The sequence below is a fragment of the Dromiciops gliroides genome, chromosome 1 (genome assembly GCF_019393635.1).
Source record: "Dromiciops gliroides isolate mDroGli1 chromosome 1, mDroGli1.pri, whole genome shotgun sequence".
NCBI lineage: Eukaryota > Metazoa > Chordata > Mammalia > Microbiotheria > Microbiotheriidae > Dromiciops > Dromiciops gliroides.
In genome coordinates, this window is record NC_057861.1 from 638,107,478 (window position 1) to 638,120,767 (window position 13,290).

General features: G+C 36.8%; 1 protein-coding gene across 1 annotated transcript in view; it reads right to left on the reverse strand.

Moving 5' to 3' along the window:
• LOC122735047 (phospholipid-transporting ATPase ABCA3-like) overlaps positions 1-13,290 on the reverse strand; it is a 226,913-nt gene that overhangs the window by 181,713 nt on the left and 31,910 nt on the right. The window contains exons 7-8 of the mRNA XM_043976297.1: positions 9,329-9,445; positions 8,657-8,777 (exon numbers count right to left, since the gene is read on the reverse strand). Coding sequence (XP_043832232.1) covers positions 8,657-8,777; positions 9,329-9,445 — 238 coding nt within the window. The remainder of the gene's footprint in view (positions 1-8,656; positions 8,778-9,328; positions 9,446-13,290) is intronic.

Sequence of the window (13,290 nt, forward strand, 5' to 3'; positions counted from 1 at the left end):
TTGCTATTTTATTTTTATTGAACTTGATGCATGTATTATATTGACCATTCTTAAGTGCTGCAGCTTCATGAAAAAAATACATACACATTTACAAACAAAATAAATTAAAAATCTGAAGTTTTTCTACCAAAAATGTGAAGTAAAAGAATTGCACAAAATACAGAATTACAGAAATTAAGTAGATCAAAATTGTTGTGAACCATCTTACAAAGTCAGTTATTGCATCTAATATTATTTCTAATTATAAAACTTTCATACCAAAATTTATAGCAAAAATTAAAAAAACCTTATAGATTGGACATATCCAGACCCAGGATATTTCCTGTCCATCAAGACCTGTCCTGTACATGTTCCTTCATTCTTGCTAAACCTAATACTTAGTCTGAAGAGCTCCATGCAAATCTAAAAGAACAACTTTTACTGAGTTCTTCCAGTTAATTTGTATTGTTTTATAAGCAATATTTTATACTGAGAAAAAGCAACTCCTATTACATTTACTGGGAATAATATTCATATGCCACCCCTCTCTAATTTATAATTTTGCTGCAAAATTATGTATAAATAAAGGCTACTATGGTGTAGGTTAGACCTTAGTAACACTAAAAAAATCTTCCATATACTTTTCAATCCAGTGACAATGACCGTTTTTGCTGCCCCCTCCCCACACAAGGCAACTCCATCTCCAAATCCCAGGCATTTCACTGGCTGCTCCCATGTTAGAAATACCCTTTCCTTCTCTCTCCCTCTTAGCTTGGCTTTCTTGACTTTCTTCAAGTCCCAGCTAAAATCCCACCTTCTATAAAAAGCCTTTCCCAATACCTTTTCATACTAGAAGTTTCCTTCTGTAATTATCCCCAACTTATCTTGTATAAATCTAGTTTTTATATAGTTGTTTGCCTGTTGTCTTCCTAATTAGACTGGGTGCTCTTTGAGAGCAGGGATTGGATCTGGGTGGATTTTTCTTGGAGGGGGGAGTTGCCCTTTTTTGCATTCCTAGTGCTTAGAACAATTCTTGGCACACAGTGGCACTTAATAAATAAATGTTCAATTAACTTGACATCATATGAAAGTAACAGCTATTTTACTGTTAATAAACTTCTCTTTATATCTATCTCCTCTACTTCCTATACTCACAAAACCTGGCTCCCAGAAGACAATATATTCATGGTTACTCTCTCAAGTACTGGATGCACCTTTCATCATGCCCTTCCAACATGCTAAGTCAGGAGCAAAGAACATCATATGTTGGTTCGTTTGCTCCCTGTTTTTGGATACTTCTGGATCCTGCTTTCCCCTGGCACCACCACTTGGTAGCCTCACTTTCTTCAAGGTTCCACCATTCAGATAGATCAATCCTATCCATTTCCTGGCTGTGGTTATATCCCAGCTCTCAGGTCATTTTCCTCTTCTCCAAGGATGTTCTATCTCTGTCTCATGGTTTTCTCTAACCCAACTACCTTGCCTTGCAAGATTTTAACTACTTCATGATTTATATTTCCTAAAATATGCCATATAAATACATATACATACACACGTTTGTTTACATCCTCTAAATCTTGCTTTCCAGTTTATCAACCTATTAACTCCCCCAACCTATACCTTCATTCCAGACAGCTATAGACAGGCATGGTTGTAACCTCTTTTCTCAGTCATCTTCCATATTCCATAATTCATAATTCTGAATTTTGAATTTGACGAGATCTCCTATCTTTATATCTTTCACTGTGTCTCATCCCTCCTTAACTTATTCTGTAACTTAACCTCCCCTAATCCCTACTAAATCAGGCTTTAATGCTTGCTCTGGTCTTACTTTTCTCCCTCTGAAATCTTGACCCTATAGTTATTCAGCTATACTTTACATGGTCCACTAACACAGAAACCCAAATCTTCTTTTCTGTCCCACCATCTCCAAACCTCCCTGTTATTCAACCTCTCAGTGGAGGACCTTGCCTGTTACTTTACTTAGAAAAATGAGAACAATCACTGTAGATTTCCACTTCTCTTCAATTCAAACCCTCTGACATTATTCTCCACCCCTTTCTTTTTCTTTTTTTTCAATCCAACCCCCCTTTTTTAATTAATAAAGTATTTTTTTCCTGTTACATGTAAGATAGTTCTCAACTTTTGTTTATACAAGCTTTCTAATTTCAGATTTTTCTCCCTTCCTTCCCTCCCTCCCCCTCCCCTAGACAGCAGGTAATCTGATATATATATATATATATATATATATAGAGAGAGAGAGAGAGAGAGAGAGAGAGAGAGAGAGAGAGATAGATAGATAGATATACACACACACGTATATATACATAATAACATTAAACATATTTCTGCATTAGCCATGTTATAAGAGAAAAATCAGAGCAATGATGAAAACCTCAAAATAGAAAACATCAACACCAAAACAAAAGAAATAGTATGGTTCATTCAGCATCTATACTCCATAGTTCTTTTTTTTCCCCCTGGATTTGGAGATCCTCTTCTATCATGAGTTCCCTGGAACTCTTCTGTACCATTGCATTGGTGAGAAGAATATAGTCCATCACAGTAGATCAACACTCAATGTTGATGAGACTATGTACAATGTTCTTCTGGTTCTGCTCATCTCACTCATCATCAGCCCATGCAAGACCCTCCAGGTTTCTCTGAAATCCTCCTGCTCATCATTTCTTACAGCACAATAGTATTCCATTGTATTCATATACCACAACTTGTCCAGCCATTCCCCAATTGATGGGAATCCCCTCAACTTCCCATTCCTTGCCACCACATAAAGAGCAGCTATAAATATTTTTGTACATGTGGGTCTCTTTCCCCTTTCCATGATTTCTTTGGCAAAAGACCCAAAAGTGGTATTGCTGGGCCAAAGGGTATGCACAGCTTTGGGCATAATTCCAAATTGCTCTCCAGAATAGTTGGATCAGTTCACTGATAATGAGGTGATATCATCCCTTCTTGTCTTTTATTTTGGGGGGCGGGGCAATGAGGGTTAAGTGACTAGCCCAGGGTCACACAGCTAGTACATGTCTGAGGCCAGATTTAAACTCACAAAGCTGAGATTTTCTGATTCCAGGCCTGGCACTCTCTTACTCTCCACCTAGCTGCCAAACTGTTGATATACTCCAAGGTTCTTTTCTGGGCCTTCTTATCTTCTATTAACTCTCTCTTAGTGAATCTATTATTCATAGGTTTAATTATCACCTAAATACAAGTAACTCACAGATCTACTATCTGGCCCCAATCTCTATTCTGAGCTCAGCTTGCCACATCACTACCTACTTATTGCATATTTCAAACTGTATATCCCAGGATATCTCAAATTCAATATATCCAAACAGAACTACCCACCAATCCACTTCTCTTATGAACGTCCCTATTTCTGTTGAAAGCAAGCACTACCATTCTTCCAATTACCCAGGTTCATAACACTAGGGTCCTTGATTCCTCACTTTCACTCATCCCAAATATACAGTAAGTTGTCAAATCCTGCCCTTTCTATCTCCATAACTGCTCCGACCCCCTTTTCTGTCTCTGTCTGTCTCTCTCATCCTATTCCTTCTTATCTATTCACATAATATAATCTTTGTTTGGGATATTAATCACCTCTCACCTAGACTGCTGCAATGGCATACTAATTGGTCTCCCTGATCTCCTCATATCTCTGCCTACTTTCATCCATCTTCCACATAAAACTAATCTTCCTTAAGTCCAAATCTGACTATATTTATTGACACCCCCATTCAATAAACGCTAGTGGTTCCCTACTGCTTTTAGGGCAAGATATAAACTCTTAATGTTTGGCATTTAAAATCTTCCATAATTTGGCCTCCATCTATTGATCTAGCCTCCTTACACATTACTCTTCTTCCTGTACCATACGGTCTAGACAAAACTGGCAATCTCTATTCTTTGAACGGGTTCTCTATCTTCCTGTCAAACCACCTTACTTGATCTCCCACAGATGACATTCCACATTCTGTCTCTGTCTTGGTGCCTTGGCACTGGTCATCTCTCAGGACTATAGTAGATATGCTCCTCTCATGTACTCCCCCTCTGTCCCTTGAAGATACAGCTCAAGAAACACTGTACACAAAGCCTTTCTGGCTCCTCCAACTGATAGTGCCTTCCCTAATGACCATGTATTTAACTATCTTGTAATTTATTTTGTACTCATGCTGAATATACTTATAAATTTAGATATTATTTTTCCAGTGGAATGTAAGATCCTTAAAAATAGAGATTGTTTCATTTTTGGTCTTTCTATTCTCAGTTGAGTAGCACAGAGCCTGGCAAATAATAGGAACTTAATAAATGCTTACTGATATACTGATTATTGACTTTACCACCACGTATTTGACATCTGTTCCTTTCTCTCCATTGCTACAGCTGTCACCTTAGAGGTCTTCATAAATAGTGTCCCAAAAGAATCTCTATGTACCCACCTCTCACCTCTCTAATCCATTCTCATACAACTGCCAGCTATATATACCTAAAGCACATGTCTGACCACATCACCTTGGTGCTTCAGCAGACTCTCTATTGCATCTAAGATAAATGAGAAACTCCTCTGTTTGACATTTAAGTCCCCTCACACCCTGACTTCAGCTACATTTCCAAGTTGATTATATATTACTTTTTTCATATATCCTCTGTTCTATAGAGGCAGCTAGGTGGTGCAGCTGATAGAGCATTGGACCTATACATAGTCAGAAAGGCCTGAGTTTAAATCCAGACTCAAACACTTTCTAGTGTGTGACTTGGTGGCAAGTCACTCAACCTCTTCCATAAAATATGGTTTCCTAGATCAGAAAATAATAGCACCTACCTCCCAGAGTTGATGTGAAGGTAATATTGTAAAGTGTTTATCACAGTGCATGGCACATAGTAAGCACTTAATAATGCTTGTTTTCTTCCATTCATGACATTTCACTGTCCAACTCCATTCCTTTGCATATGCCATGACCCATGTCTGGACTATTCTTCTTACTCATCTCTGCCTCCTGGAACCCTACCTCACATCAATGCTTCAAAATCATCTACTTCAAAGGCCTTTTCCAATTCCCTAAGTTGTTAGTATTCTACCCTAAAAGTATTTTATGCTCACTGAGGATAGGAAGTATTAGCTTTTTTGGGGGAGGGCAATGAGGGTTAAGTGACTTGCCCAGGGTCACACAGCTAATAAGTGTCAAATATCTGAGGTTGGATTTGAACTTAGGTCCTCCTGAATCCAGGGCCAGTACCTCGCTGTCCCTGAAGTATTAGCTTTTTAATTTGAATCTCTAGAACATACCACAGTACATAGCATAGAGTAAGTGCTTAATACATGTTTGATAAATTGAATTGAATATGAATATATTTGCCTAAGTTTTATTTATCTCCCTTCAAGCAAATAAATATAGTTAATTCTCATGATTCAAGATAGTTATGTTCTACAAAGACACCACGAACACTGAACCTTTGCTCCTAGGGGAAATACTGGGTTAGGTTCCTGCAAGCCTCTGGTCACAACATTTATTTTAGCACTTTCCAAAGCAGCCTTACATAGTTTGGTGAATTTCTTCTTGCTTTCTCTAATGTACTGTATTGTTGATTCATTAACAATGGACTCATAGTCCTATAGTCCAAAGTACTATCACTCATGCCTGAATAAAACTTTTAACACACATATTTTCTCCATAAGGCACATCACAACCTTCTTATGTTAGGAAAGCAATTCTGCACTATGCTTGGGGGTCATTTTAAACAGTGAAATAACCAACAAAAAATACAAAAGTTAAAAAAAAAGTATCACTAAACTGACTGTGAGGAGGACACTTATTTACTCTATGGGAGTTGAAATAAGAAAGCAGAATGTTACCTTGTTTGATCTGTGCTGGAAATGTGTATGTCAGGTGACTTTTTTTTTTTGCCAGAAGTGACTCAAGTATTGGTTTGGGGGATATGAATAAATTGTAGTTAGTAAGAGAATGAAAAATTGTGAATAATGTGGATAAACTGTAATGGTTAAAAATTATCTTCTTTGTTCCAGATTTAATAGTTTTAAAATGTATATTTAATTAATGCTTAGTTTGAAAATTTGTTTATAAGTGTGGATATGAGATAAGAACATATCTAATTTTGGAAATATGTATATGTATATATACATATATGCAGCAAGACAAGTATATGCACATATGCTATTTATGTGGGTATTCTTATATATACCAGGAGTTGATTTTATTTTGAAAAAGTTTATCTCTTTATTTAATAGCATATTGGTAGGGGGCAGCTAGGTGGTACAGTGTATAGAAGTACTGGCCCTGGATTCAGGAGGACTCTGAGTTCAAATCCAGCCTCGACACTTGACACTTACTAGCTGTGTGATCCTGGGCGAGTCACTTAACACTTATTGCCCCGCCCCCCCAAATAGCATACTGGTAAACTGTGATTTAATGTGGGTCCAAGAACCATTTTAACTTTCTTAATTTGTAAGAATAATTAGTGACAAGTTCTCTGACAACAAAGAGAAGATAATGAAATTCAAATCATGCTAAAGTGAAGGAAAATGCGTCTATGGATGCATAAATATTATATGTACCAATTTGTAATTGATTATTTTCTGAATTTATTAATTACTGAACTACTTTTTGAGTATAAAAGTCAAGGCAATTGAATACTTTTACTACTGACCACAATAAGAAAGATTTTCTGACTTCTAAATAAATTTGGAATTTTATGGGAATTTTAGCAAACCTAAGCAAAAAGAGCTATATATGAACTCACAGGATCATAGATGAAGAACTAGAAGGAACCTCGAAAGTTATGTAGTCCAACTCCCTCATTTTGCAGATGATAAAATAATGATAATAACAACAATATTAGCTAAAATTTATGTGTACTTACTACATAAATATTTTATCCACTAAGTGTTTTATCATTATTATCTCATTTGATTATCACAAATGAGAAAAACTCAGACAAAAAAAGGTTGAATATTAAGTGACAAAACCAGGATTTGAAACAAGGACTTTTGACTACAAATGCAGCACACTTTTTAGTATACCATGCTGTTGCATGTTTAACAGGTCTTTCTTTACAAAGGGCACAACCATGCTACCAGAAGATCTCTAGGGAATACTTCTAAGACTAGGGTAGAATGGCACTTACAAAATGATTTTATGTCAGTATACTTTCCATTTGGGTACTACACTATAGCCTATTCATACCCCACCATGAATTTCTCCAGCACACTCTGGATGAACTGAAAGTTTAGTTTTTTAACAACTGAGATATTCCATTCTTCATGGTTATAAGAGTGTCTTCATTCTGTACCCAGAACACCCTGCTTCTAAGATCACCCATAGATTGATAATAGATTTTATTTGAAATATGGACTTTCAAAATATAATTGAATGGAATTGCATTTGATGTAATTTTGATTGGAAATTTCTTATTAATAGTTGTGGCCATATTTGTTGTATGATATTTTGACATAAAATTAATTTCCAGTGGTATAATTGATTGTTATTGACTATCATCAATAGATGACAGTATTACATTTTTGCAGGGGTAGTGACTACTGAATCTGTTACCATAAACTGTGGTGATGTAGGGTAAAATCACTATGAAATGGACAACTGGGAAGAGATGTGGAATGTTTCATTTAGCATTGGTTTGTAACATTTCTTGATAAGATCTTTCTTTTATTGGTATAGGGAATTCTTGTGGAAGAAACTTTCTACTGTACAGCAGCTCAGGTTCTGCACTACAACTTAATAATCTGAGAAAGCTGCCTGAGGCAGCAAGAAATAAAGTGATTTGCTTGCCCAATGTCACACAGCTAGGATGTGACAAAAGTGGAATGTAAACCTAGGTCTTTCTGAATAAGAAGCCAGCTTTGCCACAATGACTCTCCAAAATCTAACTTATAAAAGTACTTAAAATTTGATATTGTACATTATAGTTATCTGTATTTGTGTCATAGTACTACCCTAGAAGTTCAATGAGATGATGAAATATGTCTCATCTAAACTTGAACTCTTCCTTAGTGTCTAGTATAATGCTCTACACACAATATGTACTCAATCATTTATTGAATTAATGAATATGAATATGAATATGAGACTCTGGAATGCCAACTTCATATGAATTTTGGAAATGCTGAAAGATTAGCAGTAAGTTTGAGGTTTTTTGTTTTTCATGTTTAAATTGGAAAAAGATTATTAAACTATATCACTAATAAGAATGGGAATTAATTTTTGCCAACATTGAGAGTATTAAAAATTCTAGTCAGATGCTTCATAGTGGTGTAGTGACCCAGGGTCTCCAAGGCTAAACGAGTCACTTAGCTATATAAGCTCTATACAAGACTTCACACCAAATAATGAAGTGTACATTTATGGCCTAAGAAAAAGTGTAGCTTAAGTTTGAGAAAATATCCTCAGAGGGATGGCACTACATCGCTTTTGGCACAGCCACTGCAAGACGTCTACTACGTGGTGAAGAGGCTGTGATGTGAATCCGGGGAAAGAGGATCCACACTGATAAAAGCATTAGATGTGATCAAGTATTTGAGTAATAACTATTCTCATGACATCCATGGTATTTGGTTTATAATAAGCAGCTAAAAGGTTGTTTTGTTTTACCAACTGGTTTGACAAAGAAAGATTTCTGTACTTACCTTTACCAAAGAATGTGCTGACCATGAAGCCAAAGGAGATGGAAGATGTTGCAAAACACATCAGAAAGAAAAATATCAAAACTGGGTTACTTTTGGTGAGCACTGCCACATCACCTTTCACCTAAGAAACATTGATTAAAACATTTTGGTCATACACATAAACTGTTACAGGAAGTCTGAGAGCTACAGGGTATAAAATATAGTCTCAAAATTACAGCAATTCTTCTACAACTAATAACCACTATCCAGAAATTAAAACTGAATAAAAAGAAAATTAAACTCTTACTTGCACCTATAATGAGAATGAAGGCTATCCCTGATTCTAATAAGTTGTAAGGGACTGTTTTTAAGAAACTAAAAAAACATGAAAGATTTGCCTAGAGTTTACGATTTCATCACAAAATGATTTTCATTCATCCATTAACTTTAACCCAGTAGCTTCATCAAAGATATTAAGCTTCCGTGGGGCAGCTAGGTGGCGCAGTGGATAAAGCACCGGCCCTGGAGTCAGGAGTACCTGAGTTCAAATCCAGCCTCAGACACTTAACACTTACTAGCTGTGTGACCCTGGGCAAGTCACTTAACCCCAATTGCCTCACTAAAAAAAAAAAAAGATATTAAACTTCCCTCCCAACAGACAGATCAAGACAATCAATATAACCAAACACTTGCCTTGATACAAAAGAGAATAGTGATTAAAAAAACAGCAATGAAGAAGAAGACAAAAAACACAAGGAACCACGTAAGCCAGTGTAGCCAATTGTTGAGTCCCATCATTCTCATATATTCCTATCATGGGAAAAAAGAAATTTAATGTTATTTAACCTAATAAGGAAGCCATCAATAAAACCTTAGCAAAGTAAATTGCTAACTAAAATCCTAAAAGAAAAACTGGACGGGTGATCTTTTTTGGTTTTCATGTTCAGTTATTTCTGAGGACCAGTGGAAATATTTCTGTATATGAGATCAAGAAAGAAAAAAAGAATACATGCCACTGGTTTTTGCAAAACAAATTAAATACAAATAAGGATCAAGGGACTTAAAAATAGGAGATATAATTTATTTTACCCAACTCACTCATATTACAGAAGAGTTCACTGAGGCCTAGATAGATTAAGGTACTTTTCCAAGATTATATAGGTTCTAAGACAGAGAAAGGATTTAATTTGAGATTCCCTAATGCTAAATCTAGTACTTCCAACCCCCCGCTAAAAAATCCCAAAAAACTATACCACACTATCATCTAAGTCTTATGCTGTGGTGATTTACCTTTTAAAAACTAAAAAGGAAATATTAAAGTCATGCATACACCATTCACTACAGCCTAGCTAGAACATAATTCTGAAAAATGTGGATCCAATAAATCCATTAGCATTTATTGGGCACTTACTATGCGCCAGGAACTATTCTAGGTGTTAGAGGATACAATGGCAAAGGTGAAATGATTCCTGAACTTAAGCAGAGCACATTCTGGTAGGCAGAGCCAAGATGGCAGAAGAAAGGCAGCTATTCACCTGAACTCTTCCTCAAACCCCTCCAAATAAATACCTTTAAATAATGCCATAAAACAATTCTTAGAGTGGCAAAACCCACAAAAGGACAGGGTGAAATAATTTTCCAGCCAAAGACAACTTAGAAGTTTGGCAGAAAAGGTTTATCACACCAAGGTGAGAATGGAGCACACTCCAGTGTAGACTGAACCAGCACAGACTCAGCCCCAGCAAACAAGGAGCAGGTCTTCGGAATCACTGAATCCACAGTAATAGTAGCTGCTCTGTAGCTCTCAGTCCACAAACGGTAAGGGGGTCAAACAACTGGTCAGAAGGAGATTACAGGGGTTCTCTTTCCTGGCAGTGAGGCAGAACTTTGTGGCTTTGCCAATACTCAGATCCAGACTGCAGTCCTGGGAGGCAGTCCCAGGGTGAGGAGGAACACTAGCACACAAGAGCAACCACAGTAGAGCAGGAACCCTCTTCATGGTTCCAGGGCAGAAAAGACGACTTGTGGTCACTCATAGACCAGAGCACAGGCCAGGAAAGTAGTAAACATGCCTCTTCTTAGATCATACCACCTTGGGGGCAGCTAGGTGGTGCAGTGGATACAGCACCAGCCCTGGAGTCAGGAGGACCTGATTTCAAATCCGACCTCAGACACTTAACACTTACTAGCTGTGTGACCCTGGGCAAGTCACTTAACCCCAATTGCTTCACCAAAAAAAAAAAAAAAGATCATACCATCTTGGAAGAACTGAAAACTTACAAGTCCCTAGAAGTATCTCTTAAAAAAGCTGTACAAAACCCCTGAATCTTGGGACAGTGTGCCAGAAGCAGAGCCCCACTTTAACAAAGAGTTAAAAGTCAAGAAATAGGCTGGGAAAATGAGCAAACAACAGAAACATTTCTGACCACAGAATGTTACTAAGGTGACAAGGAAGATTAAACACAGACACAGACACAGACACACACACACACACACATATACACACATACGCACACAGAAGAAAATGAAAAAAGTCAAAGCTGCTATATTCAAAGCTTCCAAGAAAAATATGAATTGGTCTCAGGTCATGGAAGAGTTCAAAAAGGATTTTGAAAATCAAGAGGAATAATTGAGAAGAAAAATGAGAGTGATGCAAGAAAAATTATGAAAAAAAGAGTCAACAGCTTGGTAAAGGAGACATAAAAAATACTAAAGAAAATAACACCTTAAAATAACAGACTGAGGGGGTAGCTACATGGTGCAGTGGATAAAGCACTGGCCCTGGATTCAGGAGGACCTGAGTTCAAATCTGGCCTCAGACACTTGATACTTACTAGATGTGTGTCCCTGAGCAAGTCACTTAACCCTCAATTGGTCCCCCACCAAAGAATACTTTGTTGGCAGCTAGGTGGCACAGTAGATAAAGCACTGGCCATGGATTCAGGACCTGAGTTCAAATCTGGCCTCAGAAACTTGACACTTACTAGCTGTGTGACCCTGGGCAAGTCACTTCACCCTCATTGCCCTGCAAACAAACAAACAAACAAAAACCAGACTGAGCCAAATGGTAATAGATGTACAGAAAGCCAATGAGGAAAAGAATGCCTTGAATAACAGAATTGGCCAAATGGAAAAAGAGGCACAAAAATTCACTGAAGGAAAAAAACTCCTTAAAAAACAGAATTGGCTAAATGGAAAAGGAGGTACAAAAGTTCACTGAAGAAAATAATTCCTTAAAAATTAGAATGGGGGCGGGGGCAGCTAGGTGTTGCAGTAGATAAAGCACCAGCCCTGGATTCAGGAGAACCTGAGTTCAAATCTGGCCTCAGACACTTGACACTTACTGGCTGTGTGACCTGGGCAAGTCACTTTACCCTCAATGCCCCACCCACAAAAAATAGAATGGAGCAAACAGAAGCTAATGACTTTATGGAAAATCAAGAAACAATAAAACAAAACCCAAAGAATAAAAAATAGAAGATTATGTGAGATATATCATTGGAAAAAAACAAGTGACCTGGAAAATAGGAGAGATCATTTTAAAATTTTTGTCAACTATCTGAAATCCATGATTTAAAAAAAAGACCCTAGATGTCATCTTTCAAGTAATTATCAAGGAAAATTGCCCATATATTCTAGAATAAAACAGTAAAATAGAAATTGAAAGAATCCATTGATTGCCTCCTGAAAGAGATCCCAAAATGAAAATTCCTGGGAATATTATAACCAAGTTCCTGAGATCCCAAGTCAGGGAGAAAATATTGCAAGCAGCCAGAAAGAAACAATTAAAATACCGTGGAGCCACAGTCAGGATAACACAATATTTGGAAGCTTCTGTATTAAAGGATTGGAGGGCTTGGAATATGATGTTCCAGAGGGCAAAGGAGCTGGGATTACAACCAAGAATTACCTACCCAGCAAAACTGTGTATAATCCTTCAGGGGAAAAAATGGGAATTCAATGAAAGAGAAGACTTTCAGACATTCCTGATGAAAAGACCAGAGTGGAACAGAAAATGTGACTTTCAAATACAAGATTAAGAGAAAAGGCAAACAGGAAAAGGAAATCATAAGGCATATAATAGGGTTAAATTTTTTTGCATTCCTACATGGCAAGATGATACGTGTAATTCATAAGACACTGCTGGGGCTATTGGAAGGAATATATATATATATATATATATATATATATATATATATACACATACACAGAGGGTGCAGGTATGAGTTGAATATGAAGACGTGCACATTCTATTGAGATAACATGTACATATGTATGCATATATACATATATATGTGTGTATAAACACATATGTATGTATATATAAAGGGTCTATAAAATAATCATAAGATAATTTGGAGAGGGAGGCACTACCAGCTGGACACCAAGACAGGAGATGGAATGTCAAGTATATATTGATATGTACATGTTGTTGCTTCTGACAGAATGTGAGCATAGTGAGGGAAGACACTGTTTTACTTTTGACTTTGTATCTTTAGCACCCAGCATAGTTCCTGGTACATAGTAGTGAGCTTAATAAATGTTCCATTGATTGACACCATGTTTTCCAAGGATTATGTTATAGCTAGGTTGGATATAGTACATGGTATTCTTGTCTTTAAAATTTTCAGTTTATAAAAGAAAAATTACTGTAG